Consider the following 23593-nt stretch of genomic DNA (forward strand, 5'->3'; position numbering starts at 1 on the left):
TTGATATTTTCAAATATTGGTTCATGGTGCTGATGAGGTTCGACGTCATTCCAACCTTCCGCTTTAAAAGTCGGCAATGAAAAAAAAAAAAAAAAAAAAGTCGGCAATGTTAGCCTTCGCACAATATTCAACACTTTTTTTTTACAGTTGAGAAAATAATACCGTAATGTGCATTGTTCATACGGTTAGTGTGCCCAGATTTTCAAAACTGGGCAGTTTTGCGACGACTCGGATAACTTCGTATATTTTGGCAAACGTTAACGTAAATAAACCAAAATACAAGCGGTCAGACAGATAAATTATAGATAGGCCAATGAATCACACATCGGAGTGACAGAGAGGAGTCACCTTCACACACAATTCATTTAGGAAGGACGAGCTTGACGCATGCTTGACAAGATGAGTGACGAGGCCACATTTCACAGTTAGTGATTGTTTGTTTATTCGCTGTCATGACTGTTTTTCAGGAATCCAAAAATGTCACATACAGTTCTTTTAAGTGTGTAACTCGGGCCGTACAGATGGTACACCGGACTGACTTATAAATAAGAGATTGTCTATGGTGCTCTAAATCATAATCCGTTTATTCTATTAAATGAGTTGACTTCAAATGAGTGAAGCAACAGAATCAAAAGGTGGAATCGGTATATAAAGGAGAGAAGGGCGGCTAAGAACACGGTTCGAATCAGTAGCAACGTACATAAGCCAACCCAAAACTCTTTTTTTTTTTTTTTTTTTATAATAATGTTTGACTGCAATATGACAATACTGACATGTCCCAAAGGTTATTCCTTATCTACACACCTTCATTCCAGGTACCAGATCCAATAACACATTCCCTCCTCGACGTCATGCGTTGATCTGGTTTCTGGAGTCAAAGCAAAAACCGAAGAAAACGTATTCATACAAATTCTTACTGTACATATAATACCACTAAATAAAACTTTTGCCTTTATATAGGTAGAAAATTCCTCCGAGAATCTATAATTGCCGATTTGCAGTACAGGGCATACAGCAACTCTGCGAAAGCAAGCAGAACACAAACAATACAAGGGAAATATGATGATATAAAAAGAAAATAAACCAAAGTACAGGACGCACAGAATATGAACCGCAATTAAATACAAAGAACAAACATTTAAGTTAAGCAACAATATCAAGTTCACATTTTGTCTTTTTGTGGTGGTGCTGTGGCGAATAATTTTATCGTGGTCAGTCGCTCTTCCTTTTCTCAGTGCCGTCACAGGTCCAAAGTTGTAGCCCGGCGTGCGAGTGAAATACGATGAAACACGAGAGCCAACGTCTGGTTCCGTCATCACCTTACGTCCTTGAACTTCCCCGTCTTCATTCTGAAGGCATTCGGGTGAGTTTCGCTTAAGTCCGCTGAATCACCGACCGGCTTCTAAGCGATGTTCTTGATCGCGTTCTCATTCAATTTTTCCATGTAGTTCCTAAGATCCTTCGAGTCCCCGAGCTCAATGTCTGGACAAACCCACTTGATCTCGCTGGTTTGCATTAATGCTAACGGGCTAAGGACGGGACATCCGTTACTGGATTTGATGTTGGAAAAAGTGGTGAATTTCACTCGCTTTCTCTTGGTTGTCGGGGAGTTCAGCGACTCGCTTCTGGGATCTCGACATCCTCCCGTGCTGGTATTCCCGTGCTGGGCGCCTCCGTTTAGCAGTTGGCTACCTTCCTCGGGGGTCCCGCCCAGCTCGTCCAGTTGCTGTTGCTGCAGGCACAGCCCCTCCTCTTGGCCCAACCAAACCCAGTCATGGGAATGGGGCATGGTCTCCGTGGCCTCCAGAGACAGGTGCTTACTTCGGTACTTGTATGTGTAAGAGATGCAGTTAATGAGGAATACCAGGATAGCCAGGCAGAAGACCCCCAACAGGGCGTACATCCCGATCTCCAGGTCGGTCATGGCTCTCCGGGTCGGGAGATCGTCATCAGTGCTGCGACTACGCGGATGCTCAACCTGGTCCGGATAGTCTGCGAATTCACTTTGGATTTTCTCCCCCGTGTCTGCTGACAGGCGCCCCCCGTTGGCCCTCACCGGGACGTGGCCCCTGATGGTGGTAGCTCCGCGGTTAATTAGCCCAGTTTCCATATCAGAGATGGATCCGCCATAATAAGGAGTATCGGGTCGCGTACGCCGCTCTCCCGAATGTTTATAGAGCTCCTCGGGTCCGCCAAACCTCACCTGCACGTTGGCCATCCCAGTGGCCAAATCGGGGCGCCTCTTTCCATTCTGGCACATCTCGGACATGCTCATTTCAACGCGCACCAGCAAGCCTTGACCTTCGCCCTTTGCCACGATGACCGGCCAACTCCAAGCGGCATTGCGTTGCACCGCCACCACTCGCTCGTCCAGCGAAGTGGCTGTCAGGGTGAAGTGGGCTGGGTTGTAATTCTCGAGTGGAGTCATGGAGCCGTCGCTAAACTGCAGCCAGGCACTGATGAAGGATTCCTAGAGAAATAACAGAGGAGTTTTTAGTTTTGTTAGAAATGTAACCTTTTTACTAAACACATATAAACAAATAATCCATCAATCGTCCATACACTTTGGGGCGGCATGGCTCAGTGGCAGAGTGGTCGTCTCACACGCAAGAGGTTGTGGGTTTGATCCCATGCAATTGTGACCACATAGAAGTATCCTTAAGCAAGGTACCGAACCCCCATTAGCTCCTGATGCTGCGTCATCAGTAAGTGAATGAGTAGTCAAACGCTATATAATTGAAGTACTCCTTTACTCGGGTTGCGCATGTATTTGATCCTATCCCAGCTGACTTCAGGTGAGAGGTAGGGTACAGATATTAGGATTCATCCATTCATTTCCTTGCAAGTATCCAAGGTCGGGTCGCAGGGCCAGCAACTTAAGCAGGGAAACCCAGATTTTCCCTCTCCCCAGCCACTTCGTCCAGCCCTTCCGGGGGAAGTCCAAGGCGTTCCCAGTGCCCACAACTCATCAGGAGGCACTCGAACCAGATGGCTCCTCTCAATGTCCCTTCTGGTTGAACGAGCTTCTCACCCTATTTCTAAGGGAGAGCCCGGACACCCTGTGTCAAGTCAAGTCAAGTTTATTTATAGAGCCCAAAATGACTCAAAGGGCTTCACATACCCTCAGTTGACAAACATCAACAACATCCCCTAATCAAACCACAAGAGGGCAAGAAAAAACAAAAAACAAAAAAAACCCACCAGGCCTCTACCCTATGGAGGAAACTCATTTGGGTAGCTTGTATCCGGGATCATGTTTTGCGGTCACAACCCATGGGTGAGGGTAGGAACGTAGATTGACCAGCGTGTCATCCCAGTGGGACGTGCCCACAACAACTCACCAGGAGGCACTCAAACCAGATGTCCGAGCCGCCTCATGTGGCTCCTCTCAATGCCCTTCCTGGATGACCGAGCTTCTCACCCTCTTTCTAAAGGGAGAGCCCGGACACACCTGTGGAGGAAACTCATTTGGGTCACTCCCAGGATCCTGTTTTTGCGGTCACAACCCGTGGGTAAGGGTAGGAACGTAGATCGACCACTCCTTCTTCTTTTTTTCTTCCTGGAGAGCTCAGTATTGTTCATTCGGTAATTTTACCGATTTGACATGTCATCATCATTGCTCTCTTTTTTTAATTTATTTTTCATTTATTTATTTTTTATTTTTATTTTTGGTATGTGGGATAGTATGTGTATGTGCGTGCGAGTGTGTGTGTATTAATTAGCTCACCTAAAACCTATAAAAAAATCCCATACCGTTCACCTAAACCGATCACTTCCAGCCAGAGTCGTGAGGCCGTCAGGAGACCCGAGGAAGGACCAAAGAAACCACTTCTTCTTAACCACAAAAGAACAATATTCCACATCCCTAGACACTTCTGGAGCCGGGGGGATCAGACCACCAAGGTCCCAGCCTCTGTCACCCACCACGATAAGCTGACGGCTCAGGGAGGGTGATATTAATGAGATATAATTATATTTTATTATGTGTGTTACGTCATTATCATTGGCTAGAGGGAAATCCAACCATTCCACTGCCTCGTAGGAAGGCATCCAACATTTCCAAATATGGTTCCTTGTGTCCGAAAGGGTTAAACTTGGTACCCTATTCAAAAAAATAACGGGAACAATTTGGAGATAATAGCATAGGACAAACAAGATGAGGCAGTAACTACTTTCTCTGAACCCTCGCCAAGGCTTCAGTAACCCAGTATGCAAACAAACTGAAAATAACTCTGGAAAAACAATAATATGCACATTGCTTCAAAAAAATACAAAGGGAAGTGGAAATGGTGAATCGCAAGTGCATCCTAATTATATGACACGGAAGGAAATTGGAGAAAATATCTCCTGAAGACGAATATTATTATTTTCTCTCCAAGGGAAAAGTCGGTTGCCTGCCGCCATTTGAAATTATAATGATCACAATAACAGAGACGTTCACTGGTTGTCTATGCAAATCAAAGGCAAGCATTCCCAATGTAAAGTTAATCATGAGAATAAAAATAAAAACGCGGCTTTAATTACCACCGTGACTTGAACTTGTTCGCCAAACATAAAGAGCGGTTCACTACCGATACGGTACAAATGCGGAATTCTGCTCTCACTACAATCACTCTGAATAAAAAAACAACGGCTCTACCTGTTGGGCCGCTTCGATGACTTCCTGTGTGGCCGCAGTGGCGACGATGGCGCTGTTGCTCCCCGGGCTGAGGTGCAGGGACAGCGAGAGTCCGGACACCAACTGCACCCCGAGCTCCGTCACACTCACTTTATCATCCAGCACCCGGATCGTCCTCTCAGCGAGGACCAATGACGTCAGAGGAGACAGTACCTGCAAGACACGGAATAACACTTGTTTACTCCTGCTTACAAATCAAATACAGTGTCTGGATATGTTTTAGGATTACAGGTTGCAAACTAAGCCCAAGTTTGAGTTGATCTACATTATATTGACCGTTGTTTTAAATCGTTGAATTCTGAGCCACTAGGAGGAAAAAGTATCCCTTTATTTGTATCAACGGAAAGCAAATAACATTGTTTACCTGAATGAAAGGGAAAATGTGATGAAATCATGCAAAAAAGTCCTCAAGCTATTTTAACCCTGGAGAACCCAAGAACCCTTTTCTTCTTTGGAAAATTATGAATTATACATTAAATGACTGCTATAAAATCACTGAACACCAAAATATATGATTTTTCAATTTTAACCCTTTATTCCCTAATTTAGGATTAGGGCAAAATTTGACCCTTTGGGGATTTAGGGGTATCATTTCGAAAAATCTGAATAACAAAAACTGTCAGTAAACTATTTAGAATTTAAGAAAATAATCAATCAAATACACAGCTACATTGAAAAAAATTTTTTTTTGTTTTATTTGTTGCATTTTAGAACTGGATTTTGAATGTACAAACACACTTTGGCCAATGGAAACAAGAACACAGGGACAAAATCACTGCTGGAAAAAAAAAGGGTCTTTGTTATTTGAGTAGTAGAATTTATAGGGGCCAAATTTGACCCCGTGGGTTCTCCAGGGTTAAAATATGTAAAACTGACCGATACCAGGATCAGATGTTGACGTTCAGAAGCGCCTCTGACCTCTGTGAATATCTTTCGAAAACATGAAAAGCTCACTCCTGAAGTCAAACCAGCAGTTTTCTATGTTGGCTGAGCCTGGGGAAGCGATTTCAAATGTGCCTGTGGGCTTTCTGTGAGCATAACATGATTTCACATCAGTGATCATTTCGTCAATGCAAAATTTTCGTCACAAATTTTTTTTCCCCCAAAATGAAAACTATTTGACACATTGACTGACAACTTCGTGAATGGCAAAAAAAAAAAAAAAAAAAAGCAACACAGTGACAAAAATTCACAAAATCCAATCAGAAGTAGGAATAAAACTCAGAAACTGTTCACTGCACTTTTTTTTTTTATGTTCAAATGTTTACTTTAATTGCGCAGCTGTAAAATTAATCTCAGGCAATTATGCAGCTTTTTTTTTTATTTAGGTGAAAACTAAGTTTTAAAATGGCATATTATTGTCAGTTCAACATGTTTCATTGACATAAAGTTTAATAAAGACACCGCTGTGTTAAACTACAGTTACATATAGGTTAAGTAAAACGGACTAAATTGTCAATTTAGTCGACTAAAATTGCTTTTTGTTGTCGTTGACTAAAATTGGATTAAAACTAAAATACAATCAGATGACTAAATGACTCAAACTAATTAGTTTTAGTCAAAAGAGCTGTAGACCTGTCAAAATTAATAAATTAACCCCTAGGCGTTATTGTGACCATTTTTTGGCTTTTTGTTGGTTCTGACCAAGCCATTTCAAAATAAAATACTGCCCACTGGGTTTCGACACGTAATTGATTATTATTAAATTAACTGACAACTATTTTATATCTATTTTATATCAAGTACTCCTTCTTGAAAGAAGACTGATTATCTTCTGTGTTTAACCAAAACAAGACATTTATTTGTAAACATCTTTTTTTCCTTTGGAAAACAATGACCGAACCGGTAACATTTCTTTTTTTGAATCACTATACAAATACGAAATAAACACCAATCACTGGTTAATAAACAGTAATCAGGGGGAAAATGTTTTTGTAATACACTTAATGCAAAATTAAAATGAATCAAATTAGTCGATTAATCGATTGGATAATCGATAGATTAATTGAAAATATTCGATAGTGACCGCACTAAAAGACTGTAACTAAAACTAAATGAAAATTTATTGTCAAAATTAACACTGTTTCTCATTTAAAAGTTGGAAATATTACGCAATGGTGACAGTTTGGATAATGGATGCTCAGGTACGGTGGTGGTTATTGCTTGCACGGCACGCTGTGCGAGACCCGCTTTGACCTTTGACCCACATATGATACATATCAGAAACCACCACTAGGTTAACATAAATGTGGAATTCGCATTCCCAGTAACTAATAAGAAAACATGCCTAAAATACTCCAAGTGACCTGTCACAAAAATGCCCACATTACCTGGATTTTGGTCAATCCAGCGCTCCGTCCAATTACGACTTGCCCCTCCCACAGTTGAGCAATCTTTGGGTCATCCAGCCTCAGCGAGTCCTTCACCAATTGCGTCACGTCCACCTGCCAGTCGCTGCCTAGCAGGAAGTTCTGCTGGCTTTGTTCGTCCTCGTCGCCGGCGTCTTGGACCTTGTCGTCACTTTCGGACACAAAATGGGTCAGAACTTGCAGGGTGGTGCTCTGGTACTGAGCTACGCAGGAGTTGTCGGTCCTCTCCTCGGCCGTTCCGTCGTCGTCCTTCTCGTCGTACCTGAATATACACAAAATACAGTATGCCAAAGGTTGTTTTTCACGTCCTTTAGCTTTTGGAGCGTTATTAGAGTCAAAAGCTGCTGTGGTCCGTTTTGGTGCTGGCTGCATTTCTGACCACCCAAAAGTCAGAGGCCTCTCGCTATTTTCAAAAATCCATTAAAAAAAAAAAACTGCTTCAAGAGACAACCTGCAGCTGTGCTTGCATTCTTATTTTGTTTCTAAAGGGCAGCTAATATTTTGCAATTTCTCTGTCATTTATTCTGCTCGTGGCGGGTACCCTTTGGAAGACGGAAAAAAATGTTTATAAAGCTAAACATTGTGTTCCTTGAGACAATTATTTTTTGTTCCATAGGCTTTTTATCACAAAGACCTACATTGGTCCTTTTAACCATCCATCCATTTTATGAACCGCTTAGCCTCTATATTTAACTCATTCACTGCCATTGACGGTTATAGACGTCAAATATTCATTGTAATTATTTCTATTAGTTTAACATTTTTTCCCCACTTTTGTTAACAAGACTATGAAAACCTAGAATTTTTTATTGTACATTTAGAACAGATATAAAATTTGTGATTAATCGTGAGTTAACTCGTGAAGTCCCGCAAAAAAATTAATATTAATTAATACTAATAATAATTGTTATAAATTAATACTAATTTTTAATAATCTTTTCTTTTTTCAAATCGCATCAGGCGGTTGATTTTTTTAATTGCAATTAATCTCATGACTTCAATAGTCAACTCACGATTAATCATAAATTTTATATCTGTTCTAAACGTACAATAAAAACATTCTAGGTTTTCATACTCTTGTTAACAAAAGTGGAAAAAATGTTAAACTAATTGAAATAGTTCAAATGAATTTTTGACGTCAATAGCCGTCAATGGCAGTGAATGAGTTAATTGTGAAAAATTTAAAACGGCCTACATCTTTGGTTTATAGTATAAATTAGGAGTGGGAATCTTTCTCACGACTCGATTTGATTCCGATTTTTGGGTCTGCGATTCGATGGACGGGTTAAGGACTCGCTAATGCTAATTAGCGTGCTACTCGCGGCACTTTTATCACTCAAAAGAATGGCCATTCATACAAAACGCTTCAGGAATGTATGCAGAAAAGCATCTTAACATTATTCACGGGCATATGCTCTCCCTACGAAACACAATTTTTATTGGAATAACTTTATCATTAATCTTTAAATTAACTCAAAATGAATGGACTAATTTTGACACCCCTAGTAAAAATATGTAAACATGTGTATTCGGAATAGATAAAATGATGGTATTTCAGGTTCTGCCTGCAATCTGGTGATCTATCGCTATCAGGTGGCTGGGGTGGGGGTCGGGGAAGTGCTGATGTGTGGGATGACGGTGACACTTCCCCCCCCCCCCCCCCCTCGCTTTCCATTAGGTCTAACGAGTCACAGCCAGTTGAGCAGAAAAACAAGCTGACAGGTTAACATGCTCTGGTGCTATCGCTTGGCTTAAGTCCGATAACAGGGGCTCAGTTATCTCCTCCACGTCATAAAAGTCAAAAACCGAGGTACGATCTACGCCTGAGGTCAGGTCATGTCGGGGGCACCGAGTAAACCGATCACAGATTCCGAGGGTTAAATGAATTTGTGAACATAAGGTGCACATATGCGGCACGGGGTGATCTGTTTATGGGCAAAAATGGACTCGTACGCATCCTCGATGCCTTGATGTGATCCCTGATCAGCCTTGGGCAAGGGAGGGTGGGGGAAAGGGGGGGCTGTATTTGTGTTAGAGTGCCCCCCAGTGGGGTCTGCGGCAATTAGAAATAGCAATATAATGTGATATGTCCGTCCTAGTGATACTAGTGTATTTTATTCATAAAGATCTATAAAGAATAAACATAAAAATGACATTCATAAATTTCACAGATGACCTCTTTTCTAGATTTGATGTATTCATAGAAGTCTGTGCTGTCTGGCTACTGGTGCTGGCCAATGGACAGGTCCAAAGCTACAATAGCTGTAAAAACTACAATAATGGCTGCTTTATTTACTACATTTGCATAATGCAACCATGAACAATAATAGGTAATAAATACTCTCAAAATCTTCATGAAAATTAGAATTCCACAATTTACATTTTTATACCACTCAACTCAGTTCAACTTAAATTTATTAGATAAAAACACACAATAACTACACAATAAAATAATAATAAAAATAAAAAAAATACCCCAAGTACCACCATAACCAAACTAATAATAATAATAATAATAATAACCAAAGTAGGCCCAAGTGTTCATCAAAAGCAAAGTGCAAGTTTTAGTCCTAAAAAGCATATTTATTTTATTAGCCACTGAAACATTATACAGTTTAAAAATTAAAACTGCTCTTAAAGACTATAGGAAAAAATAAATATATACCATAATTACATTAATCTATTACATATTAAAATGAAATTAAAATGTTACCTTATTTTTTTTTTTTTCAAACAAACATTTCTAAAGGAACAAATGTAACATTAATAAGTTGAAAAAAACTAAACAGTACTTAACAAATGTACTGAACTGGATTAAAATAGAGTTGTAGCCACTATATATAACATTATACCAGTGGTTCTCATTTTTTTTTCTCGACACGCGCCCTCAAAAAGAAGATGAAAACATGTCATGCCTCAACAATTTACCTCCATGACTAACAGAAAAAAAATGTGCCTGAAAAAAAAAAACTGTTAAATGAGAGCGCCACTGCCACCTACTGTTGTGGATGTGCAGTTATACTTTATTGTAGCGCGACAAAAAATAATAATTAAAACAAAAATTGATTATTTCACTTATCACTAGTGGTTCGTACCTCATATTGAAAATCAGTCTTAGTGAGAACAGTTCCGAAAACGAATGGATGGAAGTCTTAGACCAAAATGTCAAAGTCCTTCCGGAGGTATCCTGCTGTTCCGCCTGTCGCCTGTTGGCGGTCTCAAGGTGCATACAGTTGTGGTCATACTCTCCCCCAAAAAAACGGGCAAAGAAGAGCTCCCTTCATATTATTTATTTTGTGATTTATTTACTACCTTTTAGCAGACAAGGCCAATGAAATAAGCTCAAGAAAGCTTTTTGTCCAAGATGTTCTATAACTTCAGAAGGAAAACAAACTATATTCATAAACAATAAAAGCAATTCATTTTTATTTTTTATTTTTTCAATAAAAGCAATTCAAACAATCTTTCAGAAACACAATCAATTCAACTCCGTAAGTGTCCCTTACCTCTTTTGTCCCACAGCGACAGGAACCCTCCAGCCCTTGACTTGATTGAGTTCCGGGTCGGCCACGTCGATGAGCAAGGGGAGGCGGGGCATCCACACGCTCATCTCCAGCTGTGCACTCAGGAAGCTGTAGGCGAAGTTGAGCATCACCTTGCTCTTCCCTCGCGTCTCTTTCCCGTTCACATACACGTAGTCGCATCTCTCCGACACCTTGGATGCAACAAAGCGGAGGGATGGGGAAAAATGCGCACGTGAATATGCGCGCGGTGCGTTTGTGTGCGCGGGATGATATCGTGGCAAATACGACGACCGGCGTCCAACGCGGCAGATGGCGCTGGGAAAGGAAGCAGACGCGTCTGATCCCACTAGAAGGAAAAACATAAGCTCAAGCTCAATTGGTGAGTGGTGGCATGAATTTGAGCTACAACCAGTTGGTTGATTTTCTCAGATGTACTTCCAGGATGGAGACGTACGATCCGCAACATCACAGGTGTCTTCAAAACAGCGGAATCTCCCCGTCGGACGTTCCTTCACTCAAATATTGAACAATCTGCCCCGACAATTTGATTTGTCAGTTGATTTCGTCGTCGTTTGGACAACATTCACAAAAGTTTGGTGTCAGCGAGACTGTCATCTGTCTCCTCTGCATAAAATTTGGCAGATTTACTCGGAGATGGTGTCACAGCATGGAAGAATTAAACTGACACCTTCGCTTCCGCCCACTGGTTATGTTGAGCTTCTGACAGAATGATTATTGTGCTTAACACAAAAGACTTTCAGAAGTTTAAGTTTGAAAATGGACATTTTGATCGCTAAAATTATGCGCGTGTCGCGTCTGAGGACGACAGTAGCCTTTAGCGATACCGATTTCGTACGGCTTCTTTGTGGAATTAACATTTATTTTCACAGCCACAACATTTCGTTGTCTTCCATCATGCTACTGGCATGGAATGCATTAGGAGGTTGCCGTCTTAAAAAAAAAAATATATATATATATATATATATATATATATATATATATTAGGGGTGTGAATTGCCTAGTACCTGCCGATTCGATTCATATCACGATTCATAGGTCACGATTCGATTCGATACCGATTAATCCCGATATAAATCTAAAAAAAATATAATTTTTAACTCAAATTTAGAAAATACTAATCAGTAAACGTGTACATGTACACTGTAAGTTTTGTATAAAAATGTATTTATTCATCCAAAAATTCAGGCTTATAACTGAGCCGCTGCATTTAACAAACAGGTTGCAGTCTGTTTCATGTTTGAACAGCACTGAAATCAAATATTAAGGCTTAATGTTCCATTAATAAAACATTCTTCCATGCTTAATGTGTGAATCCTAACCCTAAGTAAGACGTTTTGTTGAATATTCCCATAAAAAAATTGATGTTTAAAAAATCGATTTGGCCGCATATCGAATCGATTCGAGAATTGCGCGTTGTAATTTCAGGATATATTGCTGAATCGATTTTTTCTAACACCCCTAATATATATATATATATATATATATATATATATATATACACACATACATACAGTATATATCTTATCCTGGCAATTACATATTCAGTAGCTCAGAGAAATGAACACAATGCAATTAATCCGCTGACAGAGCTTAAGTATATGCGAGTGAGATTTTAAATGAAAGATAGCAAGGTCACTGTCGTCGCGCGTAGTGTTACACTTCAGCGGATGATGAACCCCTGCGAGAGAGCTGCGGCTTCTCTCTGATACGCAAAACAGTAACTCCTCGTCTGCAAACACATGCTTGAAGGGCACTGGAAGAGCTCAGCCAAGGGTCGTGAAATATTCAGCTCACGCTGGACTAAAATGCTCTCGTATAGACGCGGAGGGTTCAAAAAGATCCAGTGGGAAGAGCATTTTTGGTTTTGAAATGAAAAATGGATGTAATTGAATAAATGTGGTGTTTTATGTCAACACAGAAACTACCACATGAAAGATTGGACTCTTTTTTTTTGTCACAAAAAAGGCTCTACTTTATTCAATTGTTGAGTAATTAGCATAAGAACATGGGCTGGTTTCATTCAACTCATCTATTATGGATCCCCAAAAATACAGGATTTTTTTTTTTTATAAAAAAAATTAAATTACAAATAATCAATAGTTAACAATTTTAAATTCGACAAATTTTACAAACTATTTGTAGTTGTTTTTAGTTGCGTTTGCGTGTGTATGTACGTACATTACGTCGTCGCTTCTACTTTTAACTTAAGTCTTAACTACTAAATCATCTCTGTCATCATTTCTCTATTTTGTGACACTCTTGTGACAAACAATTCGATCAATTACAAGCTGCTTGTAACAATCACATTTCCAAAGAGCCGCCATGTTCATGGTGATGTCACCCAAAGAAGACCCAATGCTGCTATCTGCTGGCTATAGTTAGTATTATTATAATTTTTTTACTTTCTCAGCTAAACGTTCAAAATGAAACTGACAAAAAATTTTCTTAGCCCATTCTCATAAAAAAAAAAAAAAAAGGTAGTTGACGACAATTTCCGTCACTGGCGCTCCTCGTTAGGAATCCCCTTGACGACAGTTCACGTCAACGGCCGCTTAAAGAGTTAAATGTGGCGCACTTAAATCTCACACGGATGCATGACTTTTTAAAATTCCTACTACTACATCTACTGCTACTAACGTATTCGGTAAGACGCATTCTGCAATGATTCAATAGATGATTACATGACTCGTGTCCGCCAAGCTCAGAATCTGTCTGAAAATGAATACACACTCACATACACATATTCACCCACATCCCCCCCCCCCCCCAAAAGAGCAATGATGATGACATGTCAAATCGGTAAAATTACAGAATGAACAATACTGAGCTCTCCAGAAAAAAAAAAAACGAATCTGTCTGAAAATTAGGACACGCCATCATTTCCACACGTGCCATCTACGAAAAAGACGATCCCTTGTGTTTCTATCAGGCAAGAAAAACTATATGGTACATGAGCGGATTTCAATAATCCTGATATTATTCCTCGTGCCTAAAACTAATTCCCATCATTTTTGTTAAATTCAGTATATTCATCTCGCACAAAATAACCATGAAAAAACAAAGCAATAAATAACGACGGTTACCTTAATAACCTGCTCATCGGTTGACTTGCATTCCACCGACTCGGTTACATCCGAGACCGCTCCGTCCGTTCCCACGGTGACAACCTTTACAGGAACAGCGACCGTACGGCCGGTGAGGACGGCCGTGTTAAGGATTTCTGTGTCCTGTAAAAAATGAAATAGAAATATTCAACATTTTAACGGCTCTTAAAGATAAGTTACCGTCTTACGGTATAGTTATATAAAACTGACATATACACAACTATATAGATAATTTATGTATTGCATACTCATTGTGGTGTATAGGCCTAATCAGCCTCAGGAGACGAGCATAGTCTTTCCTCGGCAATCAGCGGGAGCTCATTTAAAAAAAAACAAAAAAAAAAAACAATAATACTGTCTGTCAAATTGCGCTCATTCCAGCGATATCACAAGATGCATTAACAAGCAGAAAGCATTAAATAGGTTGAATGAGATAATGAGATCAATTAAGACAATGGCGTTAATCCTTGAGCCCGCGGCGTTGATGGTGGGAGAGGATTGGCGTTAGCGGCTCAGTTTCACAAAAAAGTTCTCTAAAGCTTTAGAGAGGAAAGGAAATTATTCTGACAGCTCTTTATTGTGTGCAAGGGTTTTGTCTGGTCATTAAAAAAAAAGAAAGATTGCATTCAAAGCTTAAATGCAGACAGTTTGACTCTCGTTATTCATAACGGGTAGTTAAAAGCAAAAAAAAAAATTTTTTTTTTTTTGTGACAGCCATCTTTTGCATTGCAAAGTGAACTTCACAACTTGCCCAAAGTGACCCTAACATGGGCGAGCTCTATAGAATATGAATGGATCGAAATGTATTATTGCACACAAGATGTCGCCATAGTTTTGAACACTTCTTTTTACAGCATCTCTTTTATTGTACCGACTGTGGTACTTTTAAATAATTGACATAACATTAATTCTTGAGTTCATGGTACGAGCTGCATCAGAAAAGGTGTCCCGAAAAAAAAAGTCCAGAAAAAAAAGAAAGAAAAGGTGTCACGAAATATATATGTCAAGCTCAAACAGAGTACTTTTTCCATGCACTCATGGAGGATTTATTATTATTATTTTTTTGAAATATATCAAACTAAAAATAATATTGGAAAGGTCAGGTAATATTGGTGACATTTATTATGAAAGAGGATTTGTAATAAAATAAAGAAAAAAATTATAATAAAAAGAGAGCAATGATGATGACATGTTAAATCGGTAAAATTACCGAATGAATAATACTGAGCTCTCCCAAAAAAAAAAAAAAAGAAATAATAATAATAATAATTTAAAAAATTGAAAAAAAATGAAAGAGGGATTTTTCATTGAAAGTATTTGAAGAATACTTTATTTGTTTCAACTGTTCAACTCCCACTTGCATGGCAATTAATAATCTGAACATGTCACTTAAAACAATGTCTGTACCGTTAAATGTTATATGATAGCAGTTTTGCCAAATTAATTCCAAGATATTTGAACTCCATGGAAAAATTTGATTTACAGAATTTAATTATCAGATGCCTTCTTTCAAGTTTAATCTAAAAGAAATTAAAACCTTTTTCTCAAACTAAATTACAATCCGATACCTTCATAACAACCCTGCTCTATTTCCCCCGGTGAACAATGCACCCGTTTTCTCATAATTACTTCGTAAGACCAAGCGTGCGCATTTCTTGTGTGACTATTAAGCACCTATGAGAAAGTGCACCTCATATGCGGCGTTTTATCTCTTTGTGATTTCTGTTTTGGCTCAATAAGCCATTACCGATACTGAAGAACACAATGAAAAAAAGAGCCCCGGTAACGAGCATTCAATAGCGGAGTTTCAGCCAGACAAAATCTTTTTGATAGAAGACTGATATAGTTCATGTAATAGCCGGCACATCATCTGGAAATTAAATGAAATTCAGCGAGAGAACACAGTGGAGTGCCATAAAAAAAAAAAAGCAAGAGCCTTTTTTTCCTCCAGTATTAAGTAAACCCCTCCTTTGCGGTTTTGAGGAGCAGACTTGCAACATCTGATTATACCCGACCCGTGATAAACACCAAAATTGGTGTATTATCAACACACACACGGCAACAAATATAAACCACAGGACCCCTAACGACGACAACAAGAAAGCAAGTCGTCTTCCTCAGCCAAACAATAGAAGACTACACTTGATGAAAATGTGCCTCTGCGTAACTGGGGTACAATAGTGGAGAGTGTAGGCGTCGTATTGTTAGAAGATAAAGAATGTGTTACTGACAACCCGCGGTGGTGCTACGGCACTTGGAGAAGACGGCCAGAGGATACTCATGGCAAAAGTCGTAATATTCAAAGCACTAGAATTGCTTTAGGTTTTAAAGCATGAGAAACCTTTTAATGGTTATGTGCAGATTCAAGCCTGGATTTCGACTAGGCCACTCCAAAACCTTTATTTTTTACATTTTTATTATTATTATTATTTTTATGTCATTCAGAAAGTGGCTTATGGTGTGTTTTCACCGACGGCGTATGAATATATTTTTTGGTGGGGGGCAAATATACTGATAAAAAAAATAATTTAAAAAATCGCAAATTTTCCACTTTAAAAAGCCATAAAAGTTCTAAAAGTGGCAAATTTGTGAGAAAAAAAAATCAGAAATTTACGACAAATACACGTAGCGTAGCTACATTCTAACGTGAGGAGCCGTTGGTAGTTAATGGGATGAAGAAGGATTCATTAATTGAAACTTTACTGGTCATACACGGCAGCTAGAGCGACAACACTTCCTGATCCCCTATCAGCTGACTAAACACTAACCAATCAGAAGCTAGCATACTTAAGGTAAATGCAAGTGAATGATTTGACACATTAACTTAGCTACATGTACAAAAAAAAGACCAAAATGTATGAATGTGTAAATAAATAATAATTCTGGAAACATAAATGAATCAGTAAATATACATTTTAACAAATTAACAAAATGCTTGATCCTCACGGTGTGGACCTTCGCAAAGTGAGGCCTTTTTTTTTCTCGTCGCTGGCAGTTCCCAACGCTTCAAAATGTGAATTTTTCTTTCCTTTCTTTTCTGCGGTCCTTCCTCGGGTCTCCTGACGGCCTCACGACTCTGGCTGGAAGTGTTCGGTTTAGGTGAACGGTATGGGATTTTTTTTAATAGGTTTTAGGTGAACTAATGAATACACACTCACAAGCACGCACACATTGCCTGCAGTGCTAAAGTAGGCTTTCACCTATTCAATTCAAATCAATTATCAATAATAAAAAAAGTCAATTTCTACCTACACAGCCCCCCCACGCCACCAACTGGCGGTATCAAACAGAACGGCAACCCTTAGCCGCTTTCCGCGGATAAATGAAAGCAAGGGCAAGCGTATGGATCAAACCTCTAAGATTAGATTTGATCTTTTGTCAAAGACGGTGATGCCACAGCGGGGAAGGAAGGTGTTTGCAGAATGTAATCTCAGTGCCGTTGCACAACAGTAAGCACTGCTGACTCAGAAAATGTTGGCTAAGGCCATCCTGTGTTGTCCCGACACTTAGCGAGTTTCCTCCGGCTTTCAAGCCAAATACAAAAAAAATCATAAAAAATTTACCTCCTCGGTTTGCCACACTTGTGTTGTACTTTGTCCCGACCGTCTGATAGCTCTGAGTGATGTCACTACTGTAGTTTGAAACAAGATTTAGCTATTTACTAGCAAAGATACAGGAGCGGATTGGGTAAGCTAACGTTAGCATGAGTTGTGTTATTTCCAAAAATGTTAACGCTACAGTAAGCATGGGCCGATATTAGATTTGGACGGTGTGATAACTTTTTGAAATATCATAAATACATTCAGCATTTTTATTTTTTTTGCTGTTGAACACAATCTATTTTATTTTTAAACAAAATATTGAATATTTGGTACATTAATGTGTACCATGTTAAGTTTAAATAAAATAATAAATAAATGTTAACGTTTGTCTTATGTTTTCATTTATATTAGTAAGTCACAGTGTCCCGTCACTGGTGAGCTATTTTTTAGAACAGACCCGTGGGCAACTCATGTTTTCATTGGGGCTAACTAGTACCTGCTAGCACCAGTTTTATTCATTTATTTTTTCATTTATATTAGTAAGTCACAATGTCCCGTCACTGGTGAGCTATTTTTAGAACAGACCCGCGAACAACTCATGTTTTCATTGGGGCTAACTAGTACCCGCTAGCACCAGTTTTATTCATGTATTTCTTCATTTATATTAGTAAGTCACAGTGTCCCGTCACTGATGAGCTATTTTTAGAACAGACCCGTGGGCAACTCATGTTTTCATTGGGGCTAACTAGTACCCGCTGGCACCAGTTTTATTCATTTATTTTTTCATTTATATTAGTAAGTCACAATGTCCCGTCACTGGTGAGCTATTTTTAGAACAGACCCGCGAACAACTCATGTTTTCATTGGGGCTAACTAGTACCCGCTAGCACCAGTTTTATTCATGTATTTCTTCATTTATATTAGTAAGTCACAGTGTCCCGTCACTGATGAGCTATTTTTAGAACAGACCCGTGGGCAACTCATGTTTTCATTGGGGCTAACTAGTACCCGCTGGCACCAGTTTTATTCATTTATTTTTTCATTTTTAGCTAATGCTCACTAATCAATCGACCAATAAGCTACCAGAAGTGGCTGATGGTATCCATATTGTACACAATTAGTGGAACATGGACTCCCTCTTGTGGTGGTGTGCTAAGGAATCACTGAATACAAAATCCAAACCGTACACAGGGACGGATGGCGCAAGCCGCATTCAGTGGAATCTGAATGTTTAATTAATTACCCGGTTTCAGACAGCTAAGTAATTGACTCGTGCAATCTTTTGCAGCACGCTTCTGCAATTAAACCTCTTCGCATTGATCATGTTCATGTTGTATACATGTTGCATTTTGATGAATGTTCAAAAGCGCGCTGCGTCTGAGAAGGAAATAAAGTCAAAAGCAAACTGGGAAGGAAAAAAAACACTTTTGCAGTTTGAGACACGAAAGGCTTAAAAAAGCGGCTCAGGGGAACTCTGCCATGACCAGGAATAAGAAACACCATTATTGATTACTAAAATTAAATCAGGAGCTAAAGTGATTTTTTTTCTATGCTCATTAATTAGATATTGATCCAAGACAGAAGATGTTGGCCTAGTTATTGTATTCTGTGAGTTTTGGTTGCATTTACAAAGATTAAATATTTTCATTGCACTGAGAGCAAGGAGGAGGTCATGTGTTCTCAAATGTGTGTTTTTTTTTTTACCAGGCAATACAGTTCACCTCATTTAAATAGAGTACTTATTAGTGATTATATTCTTTTTTTCATTGTAAAGGGTGTCAAAATGGCAAAATGAAGTATGGAGCTAGGCATGCTTGCTATCCAATGATTACGTAAAGTGAAATAAATAAATGGGAATCATTCAAAATGGCTGGGTTTGCACGATCAGGATTTTTCGGCCGATTAAGCGATCAATGAGAAAAAACCCGATAACAGATCACCTATTCGATCAGAAGACGGCGCAATGTATATATTTGAAAAACTTTGAGATTTACTCTTAAATTGACCATTGAATAGCAAAAACCCACATGGAAAATAATTGACATGTATACCGAAAATACACACACACAAAAAAAAAGCTGAAATACATTAAATTACATTTTACACCGATTTTGCATCAAATGAAAAACATCGTCTAATCCCGATCCAGCCAATCAGATCTGTGTAAAATATAATATACATCACACATGACCTGTTCAAATGTGAATGTATTATTGATCACATTGCTATGAGCTTTATTGGGGGTGAGGGAGGCAGAAATACACTTCAATAATTTGTAATGGGTGAACTTTAAAATATATTTGTATGAGATCTTGATCAATTTATTACTTCATTTGTACACGGCGTAGCTTTATTATTTAACATTTTTAGAGAACATAAAATCTGAACTGATCTGCATTTTAAAAGAAATCAATTTGAAGATTCGGAGGAGGTATGTACTTTCTGACTCTCTTTTTTTTTTTTTTTTAAATGCTAATTGCTTAACATAAAGGAGGGAACTGCAGAGGTTAGCAAAGATAAATAAGTTGCTCCTCATAAAACCTGTCCGCATTCAGAGTGCTCCACTGTGCAATAACGCCCCTGGTTCGATAAATCACCGCGAACCTCCACTGACGAGACGGTGGAAAGAGCGAAGCAAAAGCCAGCCAGCAAAAAATAAGGACGGACAGGATTAACTCCAAATTAAAGTCTGATTGACGTTTACTGGGGGGGGGGGGCTGCGTTCGTGGCCTTGATAGAAGAAAAAAAAAATGTAGAAAAAGATGCAAACTTCTCTTTTGGCAATGCATAGACCACTTCATAGATTCATGTAATTGTGGTTGATTTCATTGTAAATACACATTTTATTTATTTATTTAATCGAATATAAATATTTGTAATGAATGAGATTTAACTGCAAAAATGAGATCAACAGTAACATAGTAAGCAAAAACATAAATGCAAAACGTGTTTTTTTGCTCCTATTTTTGGTGACCTTCTCAATCTGAATCTGTGTTAGTGAGCACTTCTCCTTTGCCGAGAAAATCTATCCACCCCAACGGTATATTGGACGTCCTCCCAAATGATCTGAAACAATTTTGGAGACAGCTTAGTTTGGAAAATGATTAGCTCACGGGCGACAGCTGTGGTGGGCATTCTTGCAGTCAGCATGCCAATTGGAACCAACCAGGAAATTTTACAATGGCCGTAAGGCACACCTGTGCAATGATCAGCAACTCCTCATCTGTCATTTACAAGAAGTCGATTCATTGAAATTAATAAGTGAGCAGTACAGATATTTAACTCATTCACTGCCATAAGTTTATAAAAAAAAAAAAAGATTATTAAAAATTAGGGGCGATAGGCGATAATTTTTTTAAATTGTAATTAATCACATATTTTTATATCTGTTCTAAATGTACAATTAAAAAAAATCTAGGTATTCATACTCTTGTTAACAAAAGTGGAAAAAAATGTTAAACTAATAGAAATGGTTAAAATGAATTTTTGACGTTTATAGCCGTCAACGGCAGTGAATGAGTTAAAATAGACTCTCGAACCTGTGTCCCATTGACAACACTTTTTTTTTTTTTATTCTTTATTTTTGCTGCTACTAGTTTTTCAATTAGTTTGTTTATGGAAGTTTGATCTTTTTTTCAGCATGTCAATTAGGCTTTCAGTCTGGAAATTGACTTAATCAATCAAAAATTCCACTTTTTGCCTCTGATGAAATTGTTTGTCATTCTGGCAGTATGATGTAGCATCTAAATTGGAGCAGATGTTTCCGTAGACTTCTGGCTTCATTTTTTTTCTGCTGCCAATGAAGATAAGTCTGTTCCCAGAAGAAGCCATGGCAGCACCTTGTGGCTGCGTTTTACAGATGACCTTGTATGTTTGGGATCATCAGCACATCTATTTTTTCCCCTTAAAGCGTTAGCTTTTCCATCACTTTGGTAAAGGTTAATATTTGTTTCTTCAGTTCATAAATTCTTTTTCTCCCAGAGAAACTTTTGCACTTTTTCTCTCTCTCTTTTTTTTTTATCTAAAAAAAAAACAAAACACAAATATGAAACCTTCCCTCTTGCCCTCTCTAACAGTTATTTGTAGCTTTCATAATGTGTCTGTTATCAACCTGTCCAACACCAGTTACTTAGTACACACGTTTTTAAAAAAAATATTATTATTGGCGGAGATGGGCGAGTACAGATACCAGGTTTGAGTCGAGCTGATACCATCCTTGTTTCAAGTTATCGGGTACCTGCGATGGTGGCCAATACCAATATCGGACGGAAGGTGCCATACAACCACATACTGTATTTTGGTTGGGACTTTTTTTTATATGCCACTGGATTATTTGTCTCATTTTATTTCGTTATTTAAATATAATTTAAAAAAAAAAAAAACATTTATTAAATTTTTTTAATTTATTTGTTTGTTTGTTTTTTTAAAAAAAAGGAGAGCAATGATGATGTCAAATCGAATGAACAATACTGAGCTCTCCTGGAAAAAGAGAAAAAATAAATAAATAAATAAATATAATTTTTGGTGAGTCTTATACAAAAATGGTAGAATGTTGTCGATAATTTAAGGGAATTTTAAGGGGAAAAAAATGCTACATTGGTGATATAGGTATTTCTTTAAAATGATCTGTTCTTGTTTTTTTTAGGGGAATTTTTATGTATCAAAAGTATTAGTGGTACCTGGTATCTGGTACTTGGTATCGGTGACTAATCAAGAGTTGAATACTAATACTGGTGTCGCTCTAAAAAAAATCTCTAGTACACTCTAAAAAGAGAATTGTTGAACCAATTTAAGATTATAAATTGAATTGTTGACCAATTAAAAAAAAAAAAACACTTCAATTGGTAACACACGATTGAATTAAGTTAGTCCAAAGTGAATATATTAAGTTTAACTAATGAAGAGTTCATTAAACTTAAAATATTTTCCTGAATTAAGTTAATCAAAAGTAACTCCAATCCAAAGTAAAATGAACTCATAATTGATTAAATTTAATATAGTGGCTTTGGACCAACTTAATTCAGTCACGTGTTACCAATTGAAGTCATTTTTTTTTTTTTTAAAGTTGGTCAACAATTCAATTTGTGGCCACAATTCTCTATTTAGAGTGTATCAATTATATGAACACAGCATTTTTATCTTAGAAAAGCAGAATGCATTTTTGGTGCAGCTCTTGCATTTCCCATTCATTATTAAATGATGTCACTGTCCGGTGATAATAATGACATTATGGTGCATTACAGGCTTTCTGCATTTATAGCCACCGCAAAACTTTTTGGGCTTCTAATTAAATTTCACAAAAAGGGGTCACCAGCAGGTTTGTGTGCTTTCAAAAAACACTTAAATGGCTATTACATCTCCACGAGGGCTTTAAACGCTTAATGTACCTTTCATTTTACATTAGACACACAAAGGCCTTACAGGCTGATGAAACAATCTCAAGCAGCTCCGCTAATATTGTGTCAGACGTGCGCCTTAGCTCCCCTAACCCGCCGCGCCCAGAAAGTGAACCGTGAGGGAAGGATGAAGTTCACAAGTGTCCTCGTTTGCTCTCTTTGTCTTCATCTCTCCCTCTCAAGACGTTTGCTGTTCAGGATTATCAAGAGCGCCGACGAGAAACAAGCTTAGTGCGCATGAAGCTGCCTCCGCCCCGAGAAAAGTGAGAATTAACGTTTCCAAAATAACGGGCAAAAAGATAGAGGTAAAATAAAGCCCTGTGTAAGCACAAGAGGATTTAATTAAGCTATAAGTTGCGCCGAGGTCGCTGAATGCTGACTCGAGGGCACTTAACATGCGAGAGGATAATCTCAACCGCTCAGCCATTTATGACGTGTCCTTTTCAAAAACAACTGGTGTGTATGTGATGGAAGGCTGCCAGAATATCAACGTCCAAAGTGTAAATTACACACATGTGGAGCCGTCCCCCCGCCCCTTTGGGCTTATCTGGCTTGCAGAGGACTCGGCCGCCTGTTAATTACGCTGTCGTCATTGCTTTAGTCGATCACGATTATGGCATCAATCTTGTGCAAGGCGGCCCTTGGTCAAACCACAATTATTCCAAATAAAGCCTCTCAATCAAGCCCCGAGAAAACAAAAACACAAATGTTGGGCTTCTTGCTAATGGCTCTGATTATATTATGGAACGGCCAGCTGGCATCGATTGAATTGGAAACTGTTGAAGAAAATATATTTTCTTTGCGTGTTCGTTTTCTTTCGGGTAGTGAGAATGTTGGTTGTCCGAATGCAGGCTGGAGATCGATGAACAGTCACTTCGAAGCTTATATTTCTGCAGAATATTCCGGGCACAAGTGAGTTACAGACAATGGCTGTAGCCTCTCACAAGTGCGAAGATTAC

At 38.5% G+C, this 23593-nt stretch overlaps 1 protein-coding gene across 3 annotated transcripts in view; it reads right to left on the bottom strand.

Annotated features, from left to right (window-relative positions):
• Positions 1 to 423: 423 nt before the first annotated feature.
• Positions 424 to 23593, bottom strand: part of LOC144034304 (transmembrane protein 132C-like) — a 153912-nt gene continuing 130742 nt past the window's right edge. For all 3 annotated transcript variants that reach the window (XM_077543033.1, XM_077543034.1, XM_077543032.1), the window contains 5 exons: positions 13676 to 13819; positions 10554 to 10762; positions 7009 to 7309; positions 4640 to 4831; positions 424 to 2470 (listed from right to left, as the gene is read on the bottom strand). In XM_077543033.1, the coding sequence (XP_077399159.1) occupies positions 1403 to 2470; positions 4640 to 4831; positions 7009 to 7309; positions 10554 to 10762; positions 13676 to 13819 (1914 nt within the window). In that variant the 3' untranslated portion in view covers positions 424 to 1402. The remainder of the gene's footprint in view (positions 2471 to 4639; positions 4832 to 7008; positions 7310 to 10553; positions 10763 to 13675; positions 13820 to 23593) is intronic.

Source organism: Vanacampus margaritifer, chromosome 14 (assembly GCF_051991255.1).
Source record: "Vanacampus margaritifer isolate UIUO_Vmar chromosome 14, RoL_Vmar_1.0, whole genome shotgun sequence".
Taxonomy (NCBI): Eukaryota; Metazoa; Chordata; class Actinopteri; order Syngnathiformes; family Syngnathidae; genus Vanacampus; species Vanacampus margaritifer.